General features: G+C 37.3%; 3 protein-coding genes and 2 non-coding genes across 8 annotated transcripts in view; 2 read left to right on the top strand and 3 right to left on the bottom strand.

Moving 5' to 3' along the window:
• Window positions 1–2,536, bottom strand: part of LOC109221895 — a 5,355-nt gene extending 2,819 nt beyond the window's left edge. Inside the window, exons 1-2 of the mRNA XM_019386328.1 lie at window positions 2,502–2,536; window positions 1,734–2,413 (exon numbers count right to left, since the gene is read on the bottom strand). Coding sequence (XP_019241873.1) covers window positions 1,734–2,393 — 660 coding nt within the window. The 5' untranslated portion in view covers window positions 2,394–2,413; window positions 2,502–2,536. The remainder of the gene's footprint in view (window positions 1–1,733; window positions 2,414–2,501) is intronic.
• On the bottom strand, window positions 5,396–15,241 carry LOC109214530 (ubiquitin-activating enzyme E1 1-like). 4 transcript variants are annotated; one of them, XM_019378474.1, is made up of 7 exons: window positions 14,948–15,241; window positions 13,380–13,849; window positions 12,445–12,662; window positions 7,830–8,624; window positions 6,836–7,704; window positions 6,305–6,737; window positions 5,396–6,163 (listed from the first exon to the last, which is right to left on the bottom strand). In XM_019378474.1, exons 2-7 carry the CDS (start codon window positions 13,831–13,833, stop codon window positions 5,567–5,569), a joined length of 3,366 nt encoding a protein of 1,121 aa, XP_019234019.1. In that variant the 5' UTR covers window positions 13,834–13,849; window positions 14,948–15,241; the 3' UTR covers window positions 5,396–5,566. The 4 variants fall into 4 exon arrangements, with proteins under 4 accessions (XP_019234019.1, XP_019234026.1, XP_019234013.1 ...); XM_019378481.1 differs by having other exon boundaries at window positions 13,380–13,846; XM_019378468.1 differs by lacking the exon at window positions 14,948–15,241 and having other exon boundaries at window positions 13,380–13,667; window positions 13,755–14,043.
• On the top strand, window positions 20,562–20,634 carry TRNAR-CCU. The gene has a single exon. It is a non-coding gene; the product is annotated as a tRNA-Arg (tRNA).
• Window positions 21,908–21,989, top strand: TRNAS-AGA. Its single transcript has one exon. It is a non-coding gene; the product is annotated as a tRNA-Ser (tRNA).
• LOC109214520 (GILT-like protein F37H8.5) overlaps window positions 22,974–23,727 on the bottom strand; it is a 4,303-nt gene continuing 3,549 nt past the window's right edge. Inside the window, exon 5 of the mRNA XM_019378448.1 lies at window positions 22,974–23,507. Within this exon, the coding sequence (XP_019233993.1) occupies window positions 23,301–23,507 (207 nt within the window). The 3' untranslated portion in view covers window positions 22,974–23,300. The remainder of the gene's footprint in view (window positions 23,508–23,727) is intronic.

Below are 23,727 nucleotides of genomic sequence, written 5' to 3'. Positions count from 1 at the left end.
CCTCCTCGAGGCATATTCGATCTCATAAGACCTCCTCGAGGCACATTCGAACATAAGACCTCCTCGAGGCATATTCGATCTCATATTCGATCTCATAAGACCTCCTCGAGGCATATTCGATCTCATAAGTCCTCCTCGAGGCATATTCGATCTCATAAGACCTCCTCGAGGCACATTCGAACATAAGACCTCCTCGAGGCATATTCGATCTCATATTCGATCTCATAAGACCTCCTCGAGGCATATTCGATCTCATAAGTCCTCCTCGAGGCATATTCGATCACATAAGACCTCCTTTAGGCACATAAGACCTCATTGAGGCATACTCGGACTCATAAGACCTCAATGAGGCAACACTTAAACTATAAGACCTCAAGAAGGCAAGTCCAAGCTCATAAGACCTTAATAAGGCGACACATAAAACTGTAAGACCTCAAAGGTGAGTTCGAAATTCGTAAGGCCTCGATAAGGCATTATTTTAACCATAAGTCCTCGAGAAGGCGGGTCCAAATTCATAAAATCTCAAAAGAGGTAATACCGGCCTCATCATCGACTTCACTAATGGCGAAGTATACTCGAATCTGTAAGACCTTAAGAAAAAGGTTTGATTTTTCGAAAAAACCTAAGGGTTAGACTTCACCCGGGCTCGAATAAACTCGTTCGAGGACTATATTGAAAAACGTAAGGTTTGATTTTTTACCCGAGCTCGAATCAACTCACTCGGGGACTGCCTTGAGAAAACCCAAAGGTCGAAGTTCACCTGAGTTCGAATACATTCACTCGGAGACTACTTCGAAAAACATAAAGGACTACCATCGTTCCAAAAAGATAAAAGGCAAAGTAATAACAAGATTGAAAAAGGAGCAATAGATGGCAAAGGGCAATGTTTCATAAAAAAGCTCGCTACCGGAGCAATTACATAAGAGGGGAAAACAAAACAAAGCATAGCCTATTCCCGGAGTCAATCAGAGCCATCCTCGAATTCTTCGGGGAACGTCGCCCTTCTCGAAGTGTCCTCAGCTTCGGCGGCTTTGGTGACGTCCGATGCAAGATCGAAACCGCGACGTTGGAGTTCGGTAAGAACTTCAAGCCGGGCCTGACACTTCGCATATTCGGCTAACATTCTTGACTGCTGGTTGGCCGCATCAGCATCGGCCCTATATTGGGCCACCAGATCGTTGGCAGTCTCCTCGGCTTGGGAAACTTTAGCCTCAGCTTCCTGAAATCGATTGGTCCATAGCTCAATTTCAAGGACTCGAGCCTCATTGGCCAACGTCAAGTCCGCAACCTCTTTCCGAAGGGAAGTCTTCTCCGACTCCAACTGTTGCACCCGGGCTTCCAGTTCGGCTTTGTTCTCATCAAGTTCGGCTCTGCTCTCGTCAAGCTTGGCCTTAACCCGATTAAGCTCGGCTTGCACCCCCCTTAGCTTATAACCAAGCTCTTTCTTCGCTTCCTCCAGCCGGATAGCACAGGACGCGTGCTCTTTGTTCAAAAGGTCCAATCCGGTCCGGCTTTCTAGCAGCTTTTCTTCAAGGACCCGGCGCCCCTCTCGCTCCGTCTCCATTTTGTCCTTGATCCGGAGGAACATCGAGTGATATAGCACCGATGCCTGCAAAGAAAAAGTCTAAAGAGTCAGTACTGAATCACAAGGCAAAAATATTAGAAATAAAGGAAGAAGCAAGTACCTTGAGCTGCGCCTGTTGGGCTTCGTTGAAAAGGCATGTCCAATCTACAGCCTCGGTTGCAGCCCGGTCTTCCTCCGTCATCAGGTGATGAAGATAGCTTGCAACCCCGACCGGGGGCCCCAGAGCCCGGACGTCTTTGGGGATAGCAAAAGTTACTATCCTGTTACAGTTCGGGTCCAGGCTCGGAGCTGGAAACCTATCGACAAGCTTGTCGACGGCCGAAGTCCCACTTGATTCGGCCTGAGGGTCTTTCCGGGGGGTTTCGAGCCCGAAAGTGTTGGCGGAGGGTACCCCATCAAAAAAGGTCTCGAAGCTACCTCCCATCATCGGGATGTCGTCCGGCAGCTGCCCCCAAGTCGAGGAAGACGGGGGGGACGTAACCGGGTGATCGGTACCCGGGGACGCCCGCGCAGGGGCCGAGGGTTCACTAGCATCCTCAACCCTCACGTCCTCGGGAGGAGCCTCAGCTGGATCGACCACCGGCTCAGGGTCCGGTCGAATGGATCGATGGCGGACGAGCTCCGGCTGCTCCTCATCGTCATCCTCTTTGTCGTCCTCCTCCTCGGAGGACAAGACGATTTGGCTTTTTAGTTTGCGGGCGGCCCTTTTTGTCCGCTTAATCTTCCTTTGGGGCTCGTCCGTACCGGACTCCCCGGGCCTTTTATTTTCTCCCGGAACCGGAAGGGGGCATAGTATTGAAGACCTCATCTCCGCGTCCTTGGGCAAGCCTGCAAAACACGAGGGTTATGATGCATTCCCGATATACAAGAAAAAATGCGTTAACTTGGTGCGCTACCGGTCAAAAAGAAGGCTTACCATGGTTTTTCGCCTCCCACCGACCTTTGGAGATTTCCTTCCAGTTTCGCTCCGAATATGGCCGCTGGGCCACTATCTTGTTTACCCAGCCGGCCAGATCCTTGATGGCAGCTGGAGTTTGGGTCACCGCTGCACAAGAAAAGGGGGTTTCAGGAAGAAGTTGAGGAAAACACACTCTAAAAGATGAACAGTGAGAAAATACTTACGTTTGAGGTTCCACCTCTCCGGAAATGGCATGCAATCAGCCGGAATCAGGTCGGACGTCCTGATCCGGACAAACCTGCTCATCCAGCCTCGATCTTTGTCTTCATCGATGCTGGAGAATGGGGGTTTGCTAGCCCGGCGGGCCAGTTTTATTAATCCCCCTCGAAATATTCGAGGGCTGTATAATCGAAGAAGATGGTCGAGGGTAAAGGGAAAATCGCCCTCGACTCTCTCGACAAAAAACCGAAAGAGATATACGATCCGCCACATCGAGGGGTGGACCTGACCTAAGGTCACCTCGTACCGCCGGCAGAACTCCACTATAATGGGTTCTAAGGGGCCTAAGGTGAAGGGATATGTATATACACTAAGATATCCTTCAACGTGAGTCATAATCGACTCGTCACGGGAAGGGGCGACCAGGTCTTTCCCTTCCCATCTACATTCAGCCCTCACCCGGTCTAGGCAACCGGGAGTGATTAGGCTGATATACTCCGATGCCGGTTCGCCGCGGCCCGGGACCGATGATGGGTTCTCAACCTGGAAGTCGGCAGATACCAAGCAACCAGTCGGTGTAAAAGCTTTCAATGGGGGTTCTGGCGCAGGTTCATCAGATCTAGCGGGGCTCGCAGACGAGCTTGGTCTAGAAGGAACACTTTGTGAAGTTTTCGCCATTTCTTGAAGCTTTACGAAGAGATGAAAAGAAAATACAACCAACGCAAAATTTGAGAAAGATAAGAAATGTTGAACCTGGAAGGGTCGTTTATACTTTTCCCATGAGGCGGCGGCACGAATCGCGAAGTTACAGACACGAAGCGACAGATAATTAAGAGAAGCATTAAATGCCTGCAGCAGGCGTGGTCAGAGCACTCGATGGCTTTTTCACCTGGCGTATGGCCATACGTCACAGGCATCACGTCACCGATCATATCGTTTATTATCATTACTCTCTAATAAACGAGGGGACTATCTGTATTGGGTGATACCCTTTTTGCTTGAGCCCGACCGGGTTGGGTCCGGTCCGGGGCAAGTCGGGGCCATCGAACCCGACCTGGATGCAAGGTAGAACGACGGCCACGTCAACAACCGAGGTCGAGTCATTTCGAGACCGTTGCAGAGCTCGATATGAGTCACCACCGGATGGAGAAACACACAAGGTCGGAAGCCGGACTCGTAACGGATAACCAAGCGTCGCCGGATATCTCGCCCAAACGTGATTTTCTCAACCACTTCAGGCCATTAAGGCGTAATTACAGGGATCCACGATGTAATTAATTTACCTACCTTATTTTTACCCTTAATCAGAATGTATAAAAGGGGAGAAGACCCCATAAAGAGGGGATCGGAAACCATTACACTACGGTACCATCTCTCTCAATTCTTGTACGCTATCAAGCACAATTGTTCTAAGCAATATTATATTCTGCGATTATTTACTTTAGCAGCAATTGTTGAGTCTTTATCTTTTATTTTCCTCAATCCAAACCTTTTGTATCTTTTAGTTCACGGATCCTTAAAACCCCGTATAAATTCAATTGTTATCCGGATTCCAGGGTAAACAAGAATCATTTAGCATCTATTGAGATACTAAAAGGAATTTTGAAGCTAAAAACCAAAGTAGATCAAGAAAATGTAATGATTTCGATGCTTTATGATTAAGACTCTTGGAGTAAAGTTTGTCGAATAGTAGAAAAGAAGAGACTGGAGTGCCTAAAGTACCCCTTGAGTCTCTGCAAAGAACATTGAAGACTAGTGAATGAGATGAATTCCAGTTCAATATACCAAAAGTTTGCAATTCTATTGTGATACAGTGAAAATGTTTGGCGTAGTTCCAAGAAAACGATGATGAAAAGGATCAATTAGTATTGTGGCCTTTTAGTTTTATGTTAAATTTCTGAAGAGATGTTTATTTTTACACGTAAAATAAATTAAACACAATAGATCTTATATTTAAACGCAAGAGTTTTTTGTCAAATCTCCTAAAGAAAACCATGCCCATCTATAACCAGCTAAGTTCGCATCAATCTAAGGATGTGATCTAGTGATAAATAAAGTGGGACGCAAATGTTGGAGATAAAGGTACCAATTCCAATGGAGAAAGAAAAATATCATTCGCCCTGCCCAAATTTATGTAGTTTTCCTTTTTAGTCTGTTAAAAAAAAAAATTAATACTAAAATTTCTCTTTTATCCTTAATGAGATGATTTACACAAATTTCAAATGGTTATTTAGACAAGTTCTAAAGAATTTCTTTTCTTTCATAAACTACGTGCCTAATCAAACGGTCCATATAAATTGGGACAGAGGGAATAGCTAGTTTCTTTTCCATCTGCATAAACTTCAATGGGCAGATATACCCAACACTCGTTCTAACGAGATATAGCAGCTACCTTGAGAAAAAGTCGAAATATGCACAAACTAGCTGGAATACCAACGGTAAGAAAAAACCAAGTTTTAATTTATAGCACACAAATCAGAGAACTAATTTCTCTAACGTAAAATAAGTCGAACTATGCTGATATATTATATAAAATCAAAAAACACCGAAAAATGCTTAATCCTAGCTGCCACATGTATAAAATATCATGTAAGTTGTAGACACGTCAACAATCAATTGTTTAACCGGAGTCAAAGACGGCAGCACAATAACTGAACTAACATAACGCATACTACGTATATGCAACAGGAAAGTAGGTTCAAAATACTGGGCACCATCAATTAATATATGAGGATCAGAGTTGCTATGAAAAGAAATATCCCCGTGTATCTTACATTATTATAACATCGTGACAGGAGGATAGCGCATACAAGTTGTATGATCCTAAACTTGGAACAAATAGTGCAATGGATAACCAAGAAAATTTAACGGAAATATACGGACACCAGAGGAATATCAACGTCGTTATCTTCATCATCTTCACAGGCAACAACAACATCCAAGTGACAACGATATGGTGGTAGCTCCACCTTGGCCACATCCCTCGCCAAATCTACTACCTTCTTGTCCATTCGTTCCTTGTGCCGGGGAAACATACTGTTAAACAGCAGGCAGCTTCCACATGAAATGCTGTAAGCATTCAGTCCCTTGTCTGCAAGCCATTGGATTAATTCTCTCAATGTAGGATTGTCCTTGATGACCCACCTATCCCAAACAGTCCAGCTCATATCTTGATGTTTGACAACCTTGGGCGGCACCGGCTCAGCCATGGAAAAGAGAGGTAGAGCAAGGTTGGCAAACGTGTTCCGGTAGTCCTCCAGTTTGTGGCCCCCATCAAGAACCTTGTACAGCTCAAGGCAAACCAAACCCGTTGCCATTGCAGTAGTAGTCGCGATTGCAGGAATGATCCTCCCCGCAATAAACTTAGCTTTCAGTTTGTCAACTTCGGGGATACTGTAGTTTCTCGCTCTCATGTTAGCAAGTGCAGCTATAAGGTCCATGTGATAGTTAGTGTCATCGTCCTGCTCAACATCAACAAAAACATCAGTAGTGCCGAAGTAATCTATCTGAAATTCATACAATTTATAAGCTACACTATTAGGAGGAATTTTGATGCAAAAAGAATACACAATATTCAAGTTGGAATGTAACGAAATTGAGACCTTCTCAAATTGAATAGGTTTCATCCGGAAGCCTGGTGTTAGATTCTTCCTACAGTGCTCCAGCTTTGATATAAGTTCATCGATGACAGCAGCATCATCTATAGAAGCTGTAGAGAGACTAGTCGCCTTCTCATCAGTCACAATTTTGGCATCTTTTTTCGGTTGAAAATCTGGAACCATAACCTTGTCCACTGCTTCACTCAGTTTCTTCGGGTGCTTAGCCCAATCGGGAATAGGTATACCAAATGTCTCAGCACGTAAAATGGATGCAGCCATGATAAAATGGAGATGACTAGGGTCGGTAGAAGAGAACTGCAAGGGATGAGGGAAGCGCTTAGGGGCAGACCAAAAGGGGGCTCCAGAACTGGTCATAGAATCCTCAGGGAAAGTGAAAATCAGTTGTTTTACTCGGTTCACAAAATAATCTTCAAACCTGGAAAAAGAACTAAGGTCAGAAACTGCAAAGATAAAGGCACCGTTATGATAGTTAAACACAAAAAAGGATGAAAGAAAAATGGTATCGCGTATTACTTAAGGCGTGCCCATGCAATGCAATCTTCAAATGTTTCACAGCTTTCTCGATCAAGGCACTCCAGAACACGCTCCAAATTGTCTCTGGCTTGAGCATCACCGGCATTTGTTTGTGCAGATGTATATTCACTTGGATTAGAAAGATAAGCATTAACTTCGGCTGGTATTTTCTCAAGCAGACCCTCAAATTCGGACCGTGCCCATGTCAAACAATGATCAATATTATGTGGGAAGGAGTGCAAAGTGCACATTGGTGCTTGCTTCTCTGGAGGATCTCTTGATGCACCATAATTCTCAGTCAGATGGGGAATCACCATCTGAGTGTTACATTTGGCACCAAGGGTTCCTGATTCAAGCAGTGGCTTCTGAAAGTACAAGCATCTCTGATCGACATAAAGTCTTGCATTGATATTGTCAAGTGCATTAATAACCACACTAAGATTCTCCCAGAAAGTGTCATCAAACACATTTTCAGTTTCAGGACCCACACGGTTCTGCAAAGCTTCAACTTGAAGCTGGGAATTTATCGATGCTGCAGCTGTAGCAGCAACAGTGGATTTTGCCTGGCCAATGTTCCAATCACGGAAGAGAAATTGTCTACTAAGGTTACTCTTCTCAATCACATCATCATCAGTGACTGTCAGTTTCCCTTGTTTGTTGGATGAAACTCCCATTAAAGCCAAGTTCTTCAGGAACTCACAACCCAGGGCACCTGATCCCACCAAGAACACCTTCGCATCTTCTAGTTTCTTCTGGAATTTATGCCCAAAAACTGAGATCTGGGCATCATAACGTGTATTTAATGGCTTGAGATCACTAGGATCTAGTGGCTCAGTTGGAAGTGATTCCACGGAGTCAAAGTAGAAGAACTGTTAACAAATTAAAGAGAAAAAAAGAGAGAATTAGTGAAAGTAGGGAAGGATTGAAAAAGAACTTCCAAAAACTCCAGGAACTAAGATAACAATGCAATGGACAGAATAACAGCAATTGTAACCTGAAAAAGTGGATGAAACTTCCCAGAGCAAGCCTTAACAACCTCCTGCCCAACAATACCCCCAAACATTGCAGCCATGGGATTAAGTTCAGCACTTGCACCAGAAGAAAATTGCTGTAAAAGTTTAGGGTTTATATCTTCCAATTTCCCCTCTCCCATGCTTTCATTTAAATCGGTCGCAATAGATATCAGCCTCTGAGCATCATCTTCTGAACCAGCAAGAGGAAACCTTGACAATTCAGATCTGAACTTGTCTAATGCCTGGAATGCCAAATGCAGCAGAGGCGGTCGCTCAAACTTCGAGAAATCACTAAGAAGAAAATCGCCAGGATCCCTGATAGCCTCTCTCAATGTCTTAAACTTCAAAAGTTTGGGCTGCTTCATCTGAGTGACAATACCACCTCTCTCATAGGGACCGAAGTTTGTTGTGTCCTCGTCGAGAGTAAAGGAATAAGGTCTTGCACTTCTAATTTTTCTTGGCTTGCCATCATTAAGTTCTGTCATGCCCCGTACTTCTGAAAACACAACTAGGTCCCCATCCTGAAACTCAAGCCTTTCATCATCCACACACGAAACAAGGGCAGGGTTATCATTACTAATTGATGCAATGATGCCCGTATGAGGTTCTTCACCATCTACATCAAAAACTGTGAATTCAGGGCCAAAATCACAGAAAACATAACCAAATAGACCTCTCACTTCAGTTCTGATAAATGCTATAGGGGGTTGATGATTGTGGCAGTAATCACTGAACTCCAGTGCATCCTCTAAGCTGGTGTTAGTAAATACCACAGCCTGCATTGAAATAATATAGGGAGTGTCGGCAGGAAATTATGATGTCAGTCATGGTAGAACTTTTACCAGCTCAACATCCAAATGAAAAGTAAAAGGAGATGAAAGATTTAGCAAATTGATATCCCTCAACAGGAACAAACTGCAAGAATCTGGCATGATTTAAGGCAGCAAGTGCACACTACATTCCCAAAAGTCCTAAAGCTTATAAAAATTCTCAGGTTGAACAAACATGTTTCAATGGGCCAAGTCATGTCTCCTTATACAGAAATACTACCACAAAATGCACAAGTCAATTTGGATACTCAGGCAGCACAAGCCAAAAGTCATAGTAGCAGTTGTAGTACACATCGACATGAAAATATGCAAATGAATGCAGCATCAGAAGATGTGAGAGAATCCACTTTTACAATTACAATTATAAACTATGCCTCAGTCCCGAGCAAGTTACAGTCGGCTATACAAATCCTCACTGACCATATTTCTCTATTTTAAAATCATTTCAAGCCAGCATAAAGATACAAACACGCTTCTAAAACTGTGCCATATTGTATCCTAACTTCAACTTGAATCTTTAGGGTAAGATTTCTTGTACGAGTTCATCCCTTCTTCCTCCTGTTTCATTCTTTCTTTGGATTCATTATATCTGTCTTCCTTTGAATCAAATCTTGTTGGGACTATTAATTAGTAGGTTCTTGCATATTTGTTTGGAATTTGACTAATTATATTTGTTTATTTCATTCATTCTTTAATTCTACCGATATTGTCCTGGGGTTTGAATGATCGTTGGTGATAACAACAATTCAAGTTATGTTAAATACTTGAGTTTTGTGCTATTCTAATCTGTAAAGTTCCTTTATTCTTTCTTAGTGGCATATTTGTTTTGTTCTGCTAATTTGTGGTATCAGTTACAGACATCAATCATGTACAATTTCCACCTTTTCAGAAAAGTTCGAAGAATCAAACTGAGTTTGATCAGTAGCCAAAATCCATAAAACCGAGGGATCTCTACCAAGAAAAATGTGTGAGCATGATTCGGATAACAGCTCTTATTAATTCAAAGAAGGATCCACAATAATACTATGTCAATAGGTGAATAATAGCCTAGTTGGACAATTTGACTGTATTACCAAGAAAAATGTGTGACTGTATTCACAGAGGCCATTCTTCGGGGATGGACGTAAGCAGAAAGTAGGTCAATGAGAATCAGGTGGAGTATTGGTTGATAAAGGTGATTGTAAATATCAACACATAGGTCTACCTTTTTATCTTCTAGCATATCGCATCCACCTTTGTTTGTGCATGTGCATGGGTGTTTTTTTTTTTTTTTGGCCGGGGGGTTGTGAAGTAACAGCCACCTTTTGCACGAAGATAACATTCTCAGAATTTTTTTTTGTTTGGTTGATAAATCAAAGTAGATACTTCCACGGCCAAATACATACACAATCCCTTAAACTTGTCAAGATATCCCATTGAAACACCTTATCTCAGGATGTGACCAACTGAACACCTAATGTTACTTAAAACGGTGTCTATTAAACACACACTGCTCACATGGCAGGGTGGCTGATCTGCACCGCTCTTAAAAAGTGTGAAATAACTTCAAATCGTGTTAAAATGGGCCCAATGAAACGTGTCAGCACAAGAAAAAATATATAGCTATTTTCGTTTTAATTATTTTCTTCTCCATCTTCTTCTCTCTTACTGGAAAATCCTCAAAGGCAAAGCTCCCCTTCTTCGCTAAAACAAGAAGCTGCAGAACAACATCGCCTAAAATTTCATGGTACTACCAGGCATCCGCTGCTCACTCATCCTCTTACAGTGATTTTCCAGAATCTCTAGCCAAAACTATCACTTCTAAATTAGAATCCTTGTCGACCCAGTCAAATTCCGCTGATGGTATCAGTTACAGACATCAATCATGTACAATTTCCACCTTTTCAGAAAAGTTCGAAGAATCAAACTGAGTTTGATCAGTAGCCAAAATCCATAAAACCGAGGGATCTCTACCAAGAAAAATGTGTGAGCATGATTCAGATAACAGCTCTTATTAATTCAAAGAAGGATCCACAATAATACTATGTCAATAGGTGAATAATAGCCTAGTTGGACAATTTGACTGTATTACCTCACAAGATAAACATTCCCCCGATCCCAAATTGTATCACTTTCACGAGGAGACCAAGATGAAAGGTTGAATGTCATTCATTCTAATCTGGTAAGTATATGCTAAAATAGTTGTTGCAAGATGCGTGATGCATGTCAAATTAAACAAATCATATGCACGAGTAGCATTAGTGGTTAATTAGACCGTATGAAGATGGTAGAATTCACAGAGGCCATTCTTCGGGGATGGACGTAAGCAGAAAGTAGGTCAATCAGAATCAGGTGGAGTATTGGTTGATAAAGGTGATTGTAAATATCAACACATAGGTCTACCTTTTTATCTTCTAGCATATTGCATCCACCTTTGTTTGTGCGTGTGCATGGGTGTTTTTTTTTTTTTTTTGGCCGGGGGGTTGTTGTTAAGTGACAGCCACCTTTTGCAGAAGATAACATTCTCAGAATTTTTTTGTTTGGTTGATAAACCAAAGTAGATACTTCCACGGCCAAATACATACACAACCCCTTAAACTTGTCAAGATATCCCATTGAAACACCCTATCTCAGGATGTGACCAACTGAACACCTAATGTTGCTTAAAACGGTGTCTATTAAACACACACTGATCACATGGCAGGGTGGGTGATCTGCACCGCTCTTAAAAAGCGTGAAATAACTTCAAATCGTGTTAAAATGGGCCCAATGAAACGTGTCAGCACAAGAAAAAATATATAGCTATTTTCGTTTTAATTATTTTCTTCTCCATCTTCTTCTCTCTTACTGGAAAATCCTCAAAGGCAAAGCTCCCCTTCTTCGCTAAAACAAGAAGCTGCAGAACAACATCGCCTAAAATTTCATGGTACTACCAGGCATCCGCTGCTCACTCATCCTCTTACAGTGATTTTCCAGAATCTCTAGCCAAAACTATCACTTCTAAATTAGAATCCTTGTCGACCCAGTCAAATTCCGCTGACCACCAACAAAATGCAAACACGACTACACCACTCTCCACCGGTCAATACAAGACCCCCCCCCCCCCCCTCTAAAAAGAAAACTATTTCCAATACTGATTACCTTCAACTGGACATATCCATTTTTCTTCAACCATGAACCCAAACACCTAAGATCGCTTGCAGATTTGAGCCTCGAATCTTTGTTGATATCATCTGTAGTGGACCAATTCGTTGTGTTCCAATTTTCAGCTTTGAGCTACTTGAAATGGGAAGAAGGTGCTGAATATTTTAAAACACATCTGCGATGGTGGAACTGCCATGGAGTAAAAGAACCAAAAAATGGAGAAAAGAGCCAGCAGACGAAGGAAGGGAAGAGGGAGAAACATTGGTATGCAAAAAGTGTAATCTTAAGCCACGTGTTTTTGTTTTATTGGTTACTCTGCCAGGGCTCCCCGTGTAAATTGCACGCATCTAATTTTTTTGCCAGCTGCTATGAAAGGGTTTAATAGACACAGGTTTAAGTGACATCAAGTGTTCAATAGGTCACACCCTGACATAAGATGTCTAAATGGAATATCTTGACAAGTTTAAGCGTCCGTCTGTGTATTTGGCCTACTTCTAATTTGAACCATGAGCTTCCAAAAAGTCTATATCACATCTTTTAGATACAGATCTACATAACAAGCTAGTGCATCAGTAATAACAAATAGTTTTCCATGAACCAAACTTCTCATGAAAAAAGCTAAAAACCAAAGCAGGCACCTCACCTGGAAATCAGTAAGCTTTTCCTTGGTCAATTTTGTAGTCAAAGTTGAGACAGCTACAGCGTTGTTGAGCTCCTGTAGCTTTTGAACAGAAGCAAGTGCTCTATTCTTACCAACATCACTCTCCGAGAAAATAAAATTGCTCGACAGATCCCACAACTGCACTTCTCCTTCATCATGCAGAGTCACAGACTTTACACCAGCAAGTATAAGATTCTTTGCTGCAATCATGTGGAAATACAGAATCACACAAAGGCAAAGAGACACTAAAATACCAAATATACCTATTGACATGACTCCACCAAAAAAAAAGTCCAGAATTCGATCATATATATTGCTATTGCGACAGATGTTAATAATTACAGGCATATTTAACTTATGCAACATCCTTTTTTTTTTGCATTACATATACTTTTTAATGCTTCTTCTTCATTTGTGCTTATCATCACTAAAGTGTGTTCTTTAATTGGGCTTAACGCTTCCAGCTCATAACTTATGAAACACCTGATAAACACATCCAAGACTAAGCGCCATCTTAGTAGAAAAGTCAACAAAACAGAACTTCCGGATTCAGAACTCAAAATCTAAGTCTACATTCCAAGATGTTAAAAAACACAAATGAACACAGGATTGAAAAAAAAGTGCAACCCGGTGCACAAAGCATCCCGCGTTCATGCAGGATCCGCAGAAGGGTTGCACCCCAATGGGTGTGATGTAGGCAGCCTGAGCATCAATGGTTGATTCCACGGCTCGAACCCGTGACCTATAGGTCACACGGAGACAACTTTACTGTTGCTCCAAGACTCCCTTTCGAACACAGGAATTTAAAAAGAAAAAAAAGGTAACATAATTGTGGAATCAACAACCTATAGAACACAGGATAAATTCGAAAACCTATAAAAATCGACAAAAAATTATTAAGGAACAATAGTCCATACCTGTTTCAGCACCAAGCCCTTGGATCCCGGAGACAAGAACATTAGAAGCAAAAAGCCGCCGCATAGTTTCACGGCCATACACAGCAAGCTGTCGGCTGTGGAGATCCTCATCAATATCATGCGGATTTCCATCATCAAATGCCATTTCTGTTACCGACTGTTCACCGGCACTACTGCTGCTAGCGTTACCCTTAAAATTATTGCCTACAATCTTGTTAGTACTGCAACCGCTGGTATTCTCTTTGGCACCGGAAGAGATCACACAACTAATTCTATGCTTTTTGAGAACTCTCTGTGGATCACAGCTGCTACTGTTACCGTCACCGTCACCGTCACCGGAAGAGATCACACAACTAATTCTATGCTTTTTGAGAACTCTCTCTGGATCACAGCTGCTACTGTTACCGTCACCGTCAACTACCACGCCTTCTGCAGATCTCTTTCTAGGAAGCATATAGTGCAATAAACTGCTAAAAACTCGGCGAAAACCCATAGAGACAACCAAAATCAGAAAACAATTCAATACATCAAGATCAGGAGACGTAACGTGCAAAAACTCAAGGACGATGATAGGAATTATCAGATCAACAAAGATACCTAACCCTAACGCAGTAAATAGTTTCATTTGTAATTTATTCCTAACATAGTATATCAAGCAAAGAAGCTTATATCCCAACAAGAAAAGGCATACCATATCTTTTCATCTTTTATATCTAGCAGCAATAAAGGGAAACAGTGTCGTTTGCAATTGATTCCAAATACAGTATATGAAGCAAAGAAGATTGCACCACAGAGCAAAAGCATAATTTGTATTTGTTCTCTCAATCACAAATATATAATAGTGTATAAAGTAGTGTCACTTGCAATTGATCCAAACACAATATATCAAGCAAAGAAGCTTGCATCGCAAAGACAAAAGCATAATTTGTTTTCTATCTTATTTTTTTACATAATAACAAAAGACTGAACCTCAGTAGATTGTGACGGCAAGAAAGATACAATAGTGTCATTTGCAATTGATTCCAAATACAGTATGCCAAGCAAATAAGCTTGCACCACGGAGAACAAGCACGATTTGTACTTTTTAGCTCAATCACAAAGGCTAAATCTCGGCGGATCCTAACATTTGCAATTGATTGTAAACACGGCATATCAAGCAAATAAACTTGCACTGCAAAGAAAAAGGCATAATTTGTTTCCCATTTTCACTTTAACACAAATGGAATAGCGTAATCTCAATAGATCTCCACAGCAACAAAGATAGATAGTGTCATCTGCAATTGATTCCAAACACAGTATTTCGAGCAAAGAAGCTTCCGCCGCAAAGACAGAAGCATTATTTATATTCTATTTTCATTTTCCACACAAATAACAAATACTTAGCTGAAATAAATAGTATAATCCGCAATTGATTCCAAAAAATACAGTATATCAAGCAAAGAAGCTTCCACCGCAAGCACAAAAGCTCGATCCGTTTTCTATTTCTTCTTTTTTTACTACGAACGACAAACAGTCTCGGATCGTGAAAGCAAATTTAATCAAAAAATATGATTAGATAGAGAAATTACCGATCGCAGCGGTTGAGAAGAAATGAACGGAATATGTGCGGAGATCAGTGTGATGATTACTTGGAGAAGAATTTTCATTCGTGTGGAGAAAAAAGAAGCTTCGAGAGGAAGGGATTGAGAGGTATTTATAGATTTACAGGTGCCTAAGCCTAACTATGGCGAAATGGGTAGCGTTTCCATTACGTGCATCGAGAAAGGAAAGGGAAAAGGTTGACTGGTGTTTTCGTTCTAGAAAGTACCAATTTGGAGAAAATGGTGACAATCCGAGGCACCACGCATTCACAAGTTTATCAAATCCAAATTTATTTTATTTTTGGAATATACAAATGTCATGTACTATCATTTTATAACCACGATGTGCGGATGGATAATTTAAATGTTAATCTTATAAAGTTTTAATCGAATATATTATTTTATTTTAATAAATATTAATTATTATTTTATTATTAATATAGTGTGCAGAAATGTAACAAAATCTAGACGAAATCAAAGCATCCACAACATATAGTAATCAAATAAATTATTTGTTCCTTATTTATTCTTTATTAATTTAGCAAGTACTTAGTACTATACATTTACTAATGTGACTTTTTATTAACTTGTCAATTGACTTAATATTTTGATACTACTTCTCTTTAATATAACATAGATATATATTTTCTTACTTTGAAAATATAATTTTTTAAACTTATGTTATACTCTTCAAAATTCTTCAATTGTCTAAATTTATCAATAATTTTTTTGAGTGTTAATTAATTATCTTTTATTTAGTAATTAATTCAAAATATAAATATCATAAAATTATCTTTATCCCTCTCTTTTCATACATTTTTTTCTACTATAACATTTGCTTAGCTATCTCATTTTATAGTATACTGAAAATTAAATAATGTAATATGTTTTTACTAAATTCTAATTTTGAATTCATTAAAGGTATAAAGAGATAAGCCTTTTATTATTTTTATAAACATTTACCAATATTTTTAATAATTATTAATTTGGTTATATATATAATGTGTTTATCTTGGGTATAAGTATCTTTATATTTTTGTATTTTTTATTATGAAATTATGAGTTTTGTTTAATAACTAAATTTCCTTCATGAGAAATTTAATTATTTATATACATTTTACGCTATCGCTTGATCTTTTTTTAGTATTTTTTGTTTATAACTATTTGTTTATTATAATTTTAGTTATATGTATATATACAACGTTTCTCGTCATAATCTAATTATAAGTCATGTAGTTTATATTTTCCCATAAGTTTATTTTGTTCCTTGCTTATGAAATTGTATCATCCATTACTTAATATTATTGAATTGTCATATGAATTTTAATAAATTACCAGATTAATATAAGATAATGAATATAATTTTGTATTACTCTTGAAATTTAACTAGACTTTATCATGTATGACTTTCTCATAATTATTTTGATATTTAAATTTATCAGTAATATTTTCGAGTATTATTTATTTGCTTAATTTTGTATTACTCTTAAAATTTAACTTGACTTTATCTTGTATGACTTTCTCATAATTATTTTGATATTTGAATTTATTAATAATATTTTCGAGTATTATTTATTTACTTAATTTTACGCAATAAATTTAACATTTGGATAAAATCACAATATATCTATTCTCCACTTTATACATTAGTTTTTATTTTACAATATTTTGATTTTTTAATTTAGTGCATAATAAGAATATTATTGTATTCTTTTTCTAAATGGATGATGTTGAATTAGTTCAAAGGTTAAACGTAGAATTCTTTTAATATATGTCATAAATTTAGTAATAATCGTAATAATTATTGTTTTCAATAAGAATAAAAAAGAATTCTTCTTCCCGTTTATATTTAATATGAAATTTCAATTTATTTTAGTAAGATTACTACCTAAGAAGTTAAATTATATCTTTATATATTTTATTTATTTCTTAAAATTATTGTTTATGTTTTTGTCTTATCATTTTATATATCTCTACATTGAAGTTATATATATATATATAATAGTTTCCTTAAAAATATATAGATATTTAATTATTTAAATTCAAATTTAAAAAGATTAACTAATTATTAACTAACCTAACTAATTTTGTCCTAAAATTTTACACTTGTTGATTTTTTTTCCTGACACTCGGTATCATTACATCGATTTGCTTCTCCTATTCTATATAGATAGATAGATGGCACATTTAATTTGAAAATATTTAATATTTAATTTTTTGCTTTATTGTATACATTCTTTAAAATGTCATGAAGTACTCTCATAAATTACATTGATTTACAGTACACTACTTTTGATAAAATTTATATATGTAAATTTTATATAAAAAAATACCAAAAAATAATTATTAAAAAAAATTTAAAAACTTATTTTTTGTATTTACCTTGAAAATTAAGTGTTTTGACCTCTGCATTCCAAAGTTCTACACATTAAATTGGACCTCGGAGAGATGAATAATATTTTGATAATATTTAAAAAATATGAAAAATGTTACTCTCTCCGTTCTATTTTATGTGGAATGATTCGGAGTACGAGAGTCCAAGTTTTTAATTTTGACCATAAAATTAGATATAAATTCTTCAAATATTTGAAAATAAAATTTATATATTTAAAAACTACATAAAAAGTAGTAGTATATATAAGTTATAATAATTTAAGCTTAAAATATTTATAAAATATGTAAGAAAAATGGTCAAAGAACAACCTCGTGAACTCCAAAAATAGTAATGTTAGCACATAAACTGAAACATAGAGAGCATTTTTATGACTTTTAGAATATTCTTAACTATAAAAATGTGATTTATGGTATCCTTATGTAATCTACATTTAAAAAACTTCTATTCTTAAAATATTAAAATTTATGATCATATTCACTCAAGCAAATCAGATGACATTTTATTTGACTCAATGTTCTTTTTAAGATAGTGAGAATATACTGTAAAATGGGACGATAAATTTGCATAATGAGCAACGTCATGCCTGGATAGAGCGGTCTGCGAAGAACTTTCAAAACTTGGGCTAAAAGGAATTACACCATGACCATTCAAATTGAAGCTGTGAATTATTTAAAACAAAATTTAGGTGTGCTTTCGTGAAAGCCAAGAAATTTAGCTAGCGTTTGGCTATAGATCCCAAATTTATTTTGAAAAATCTGATTTGGGTGAAGTTTGGTTTGAGGATGAAAATGTGTTTGGACATACGTTTTCAAAACATATTTTCCAACTTTATTTTGGAAAAACATGTATATAATTTCCAAGTTTTGGGATTTTGGCCCAAAATCAGCTCAATAGCTGATTTCGGGATTCGGGATTCGGGATTTGGGATTTGGCCAAAATATGGGCAAAATTATGGCCAAACACGAGTTTTGAAAATAAATCCCAAATTTATTTTGGCAAAACTCACGGCCAGACAGGGCCTTACTTGGGTCGTATTTATATTGTTGTATGAAAAAAAATAGCTCTTAGAGTTGAACTTGAACTTGAAAACTTCAAATTCTATATGCATTTGCCTTTGCCCTTTGGTACTTGATAAGGATGAAACTTTTGGCTAATAGTGCTATAGTGAAACTTTTCCCTATATAAATCACATATAAATACACTATCCTATATAGAGCTAATGATTTGACTTGTGCAATAATATTGACTTTTTTAGATCGAAAATCAACGTGGAAAATGCTATTTTCCCTCATGCATTAGAAGTAATACTCTAGGTAGAAGGTAATCTCATGAAAGATCTAAGTTAAGCACATACTTTGAGTCTGGAAATCATTATACGTACGTTGACGAATTCAAGATTTTAAGTTATCAAGTGCAAAATCCAACTACACCGAGTTGAAAGTAATTGATGCCACACTCGTTTCTACAAGATCGATAGAGTATATATATTCTGTTGGACTTTAAGCATTGGGCTTTAAAGACTTTAAGCATTGGGCTTTAAAGACTAAGGGGTCGTTTGGTAGGATGCATTAGATAAGCTAATGCACGCATTAGCTTTGTGTATTAATAATACATTGTTTGGTAGACATTTTGAACCTATGCATTAGTTATGCAAGCATTAGTTATACATCCTATTTGGTATTAGCTTATGCATAACTAATGCATAGAAAACAATGGTATTAGCAATGCAATGGGTTTTAATGCATGCATTAGCTTAGTGAAAGACAAAATTGTCCTTCAAAATTTATGCTTGATTAAATTATGCTAGTTAGTATATTAATGCAAATTCAAAATAATTCAAATAGTGAGAAATAAAATTATATCCCTAGTAAATAAATAAATACTTAGCATATTTCCTTTTTTATAAATAAATATTTAATTTTATTTTACAATATAGGTAGACAAATAAAATAAGTTTTTTAAAATTTTTTCATATAAAAATATTTCTCAACATATGTTTATTTTAAAAAGTTAGAGTGTGGACTAGTTTTGAGGGCATTTTTGTAAACAAACAATTCTTTAAGAAATTGTGCAATACTTTAATACATCAAACCAAACAATGAATAAGAAATATGTCAGGATAACTAATACCAGCATAACTAATGCAAGCATAACTAATACCAGCATTACTAATACACCATATTCAGCATTATTCTTATGCACCCTACCAAACGACCCCTGAGAGTCTGAATTGGGAAATGGTAGGAAATAAAATGGAGGGAAATGAAAATTTGAATCAAGTGAGCTTTTGTCATGAACTTTGTACCACATTGGTGAAAGACAACTACACTTGTGTGTATAAATATAGGATCACATCTTAGAGCTCTTAAAAGAAGTTGAAGAGAATGAACCCTCGCGCCGTCGTCGTTGCTCGCTCGGCTTCGGATTTGGATTTGGAAAAATGATCGATAAGATTATTTTTGGACAAAATTTATTTAATTAATTATTTAATAATTAATTAAATGCCAGTCAGTTCATTAACGGAATTAACTGGAATCCAAAAAAAATGCTGCCTTTGCTGAACCTGAACAGACATCACACCTCTTCCGATAATTGCCTATAAATTATGAGGCGTGGCTTCTTTTTCCACTCACTGAAAATCGAGAATTTCCTTCTGAATACTGCATTCTACTTCGCAGTCTCTCTCTCTCAAATTCGTAAGTGTGATTTTGCTCCGTTCTTTGAGTTCGCTGGTATCCTGCAGTTTGTATTGCCACTGTTGCAGGAAGGTTTATTCCGTTTCATCCTGGGAGGATTTAATCCATTACCTTAGCAATTTGTGAGGGGATTAAAATTCCTTAAGAACACACAAGGAAATTGTGGACTCGGAATATTTCTTATCGTTCACAAATTTTCTGTTTCTTCTAACAGTTTTATTATTTCTGTTTTAACACAGTGAATTCTACATGTTCACCGTCGTGGCCGGAGCTATACCGTCCAATGGTGATTGGTTGAAACCCTTCACCAAAAAATTATATAATGTATATTAGTGAAATTTCTAATTTCGCTATTATTCATCGCAACTATGTACTATACCCATTTACTTATCTTCTGATGAAAATGGGTCTAAACGTTGAAATACAACATTGTCATATTAATTATATCCGCAAGGAGATCTCCTGATCATGAGCATTTAAAATTAGCATAAGGGAATTGAAGTGACATGTAGCGTCTGTAGCTCAGTGGATAGAGCGTCTGTTTCCTAAGCAGAAAGTCGTAGGTTCGACCCCTACCTGACGCGTTTAAGCCTCTTTTTATTGAGCAAATCTTATACAGAACTCCGTACTATTACTTACCTCTCTTGCTATATATTTCTTTTTTCCTGTAATTAGCCCTTTTCGCGAATCTCCCTTCTCTTTGCAACAACTCTATCCCAAGTGATGATTCCAGCAACCGGCGAAGCTACCGATTGACCAAAAATATAGATTCTGATTAAACCAATTAGATTTATATAAAGAAGGATTAATCTTAGTTAAAAATAATATTCGAAAAATAAAGTTATCGGTGTCAAAAAAATACAACTAGTATATTTTGTCTGGATGGCAATGAATATAAGTAATGATAACAACATTCAATGATTTAAAAAGATGAAATATGACATTAAATAATAATAAATAATATTTAAGTAAATACAATATACGAGTCACCCGAAAAGGGATGAGATCAGTGAGTATTTTTTCTGATAATGATGGATGATTGATAAGCCTTTGAACACTTAGGTTGTTCTTGGATCCGATGGAAATGCAAGATAAGAATCTTAATAAAAAGATTGTTTTTGTATGCTTGTAATAGGAACAGATTCTCTCAATAAAGTCAATGTGTTTTTTACAAATAAATATCTCATGTCCCCGATATTGTCTCTTTATTATTATAAGGAACAAGTTCATAGAAAATCCTAATAGTACAGGTGTAGAGAATACCACTAGAATATTCTCTTTAATATCTTATCTTGAAACTAGCCGTTAATATTCTGCCAAGGATGTTCGACCTCGACCTTGATCTTTGATGACTCTTCGACCGACGACCACGACCACGACCTTCGTTGTTTCTTGAACTACCTCGTCCTTGGGTAGGTCTATTAGAGTCGCATAGGTGACGCATGGCGGCCTGTAAATGCCTTACCAATACTATCATGGCTCAAGCATTTTATAGATAATTTTTGACTAATAGAGCTACATTGTCCAAATGGTAGTTAATTGATCATGTTTTTTGAAAAATTATGATGTGTTTATAATAAAATATTAGGTTTAAATGTATATAACATAAATATTTTTTATCAAGATTTTTTTTTTCCATATAGCTTCTTTCATATTTGAACACTATTGGGGAGATTCCTGACTTCGCCGTAACACTAACATGTATATTTTTATATGGGCTTTATAGTTGGGTCAGATCTTCTTATCGATTGAAGAATTTAAGTGTAATTTCTTGCATACTTTTCCAACTTTTTGCCTAATAAAATATTAAGAACTGCATTGACTTATACAATAATAACTCAATTTTCATTTCATCGAGTGGTCGTGCCGGAGTGGTTATCGGGCATGACTAGAAATCATGTGGGCTTTGCCCGCGCAGGTTCGAATCCTGCCGACCACGCATTTTTTAGTTATTTTTTCTTTCGAAGTTACCGTTTTTTGACAGTTTTTGTTGTTACTGTATTAGAAGTTGTCTCAAGGAGAAAGATTGGTAACTTGAAACATAATAAGGCAGCGATCTTTAGTTTGTCCTATATTCTTACATAATGTGTCATGTATAGGCAAAACACAATGCTATATTGCTTTATAGTCTATATAACATTTTGAAGCAATTACGTTACAGAAATATAAGATTTTCTATGAGAATCAATTTTCATGATTTTTTTTTTATATATATAGATCGACATTTCTTTTCATTTTGGTGTTCAGTTAGATATTAATAGGAAACTAATAATAATATTAAAATGTGAAGGATAGACATAGAGATATTGTTATGAAGATAATATTTTGAGTATTAATATAGTGTTGGTTGAAACATGTAATATAGGACTAAAGTTAACAACTGTAAAAATAGTAGAGAAAATTATGTTTATCAATGATGCAAGTCATTGTAAAATTATTTCTAAGGAAATCCACTTATGTGATGCTAAACACATCCCATAATAGCAAGACCAGTAGAGCTCTTTCATGTAGCAGAGAACCATTAATGTTAAATGGGAACCACCTGACACGGCGGCCTATAAGCTCAACATTGATGGGTGCAGTCAGTTGGTCGATTGGACGGGGGGGGGGGGGGATTGTATAGGTGGGGTGGTGAGGAATAGCAATGGGGGTTGGGTTTCGGATTTCATGGGCGGGCTAGCACACACAACTAACATGCATGCATAACTAATTTATGAATGCAGGTCCTTGCTATTAGCACTGGGGCATCCACAAGGAAGCCACAGCTACCGAGACGCAAATAGGGTCGCTGATATACTAGCAAAGGAAGGGGCAAGGAGACAGCTTTTGGATAGCATCTTTTTTGGTAGTTCTTTCGGTGTTTACCAATGAAATGCTATAGGCAGACATCCTAGGAACTATTTTTAAAAGAAATATATCGGAATGTAATAGTATAAATGTAGCAGTAGACTACTCTTTATTTGTCAGCGACGATATCGCTTCACAGCCAAATATTCTGCAGAATGTTAAACTATAGTTGGATTTGCCTTCTTATAGTTGCTAAAAATCCATACTTTCTATTCCCACATCCCAAACTCAACCAAATTCTAATATTGCAACATTTCCTATAGACAGCTAGAACTGAGCACCTTCATCATCATCCATCATGATAATTGATAAATATTTTACAAATGCATTTCATCATTCATAAAAAGAACCATCATCAAAGAACTTGGTATATTATATGCAGCACGATAGAGCGGCCTGTGGATTATGCAGATGCAGCCAACTTAACGTGATTCACCGATGAAGTAAATGTTGAACTTATAGTTGATAACTTGGAGATGGCTGCTTCTTTTAAACAGAAAGGACTAATGTTCCTTCCCAATTTAATGGCATTGACAGATGAGCTGCAACCGGGGATCGGAGTAGTTCCTTTGTAAGCTTTGCAGATGTAGCTTATGAAGTTCCTGTAGTCCTGCAACAATGAAATATATTGTGACTTTTAGTACTTTTTAATAGTTTCCAAATATATAAATTTTATTCCAAAAAAACTTAAAGATCTTATGTCCGCACTCACGATCTTAATTAAGAAGTTTGACTCTCGAAATCTAAATTGTGCCACATAAATTGGGACAAAGGGAGTAATAATTATGAAGTCTTTCTCTGAGGAAATGATAGGCCTGGGGGGGGGGGGT

Source organism: Nicotiana attenuata, chromosome 2 (assembly GCF_001879085.1).
Source record: "Nicotiana attenuata strain UT chromosome 2, NIATTr2, whole genome shotgun sequence".
Taxonomy (NCBI): Eukaryota; Viridiplantae; Streptophyta; class Magnoliopsida; order Solanales; family Solanaceae; genus Nicotiana; species Nicotiana attenuata.
This window is presented reverse-complemented; position numbering and strand designations above follow the sequence as displayed.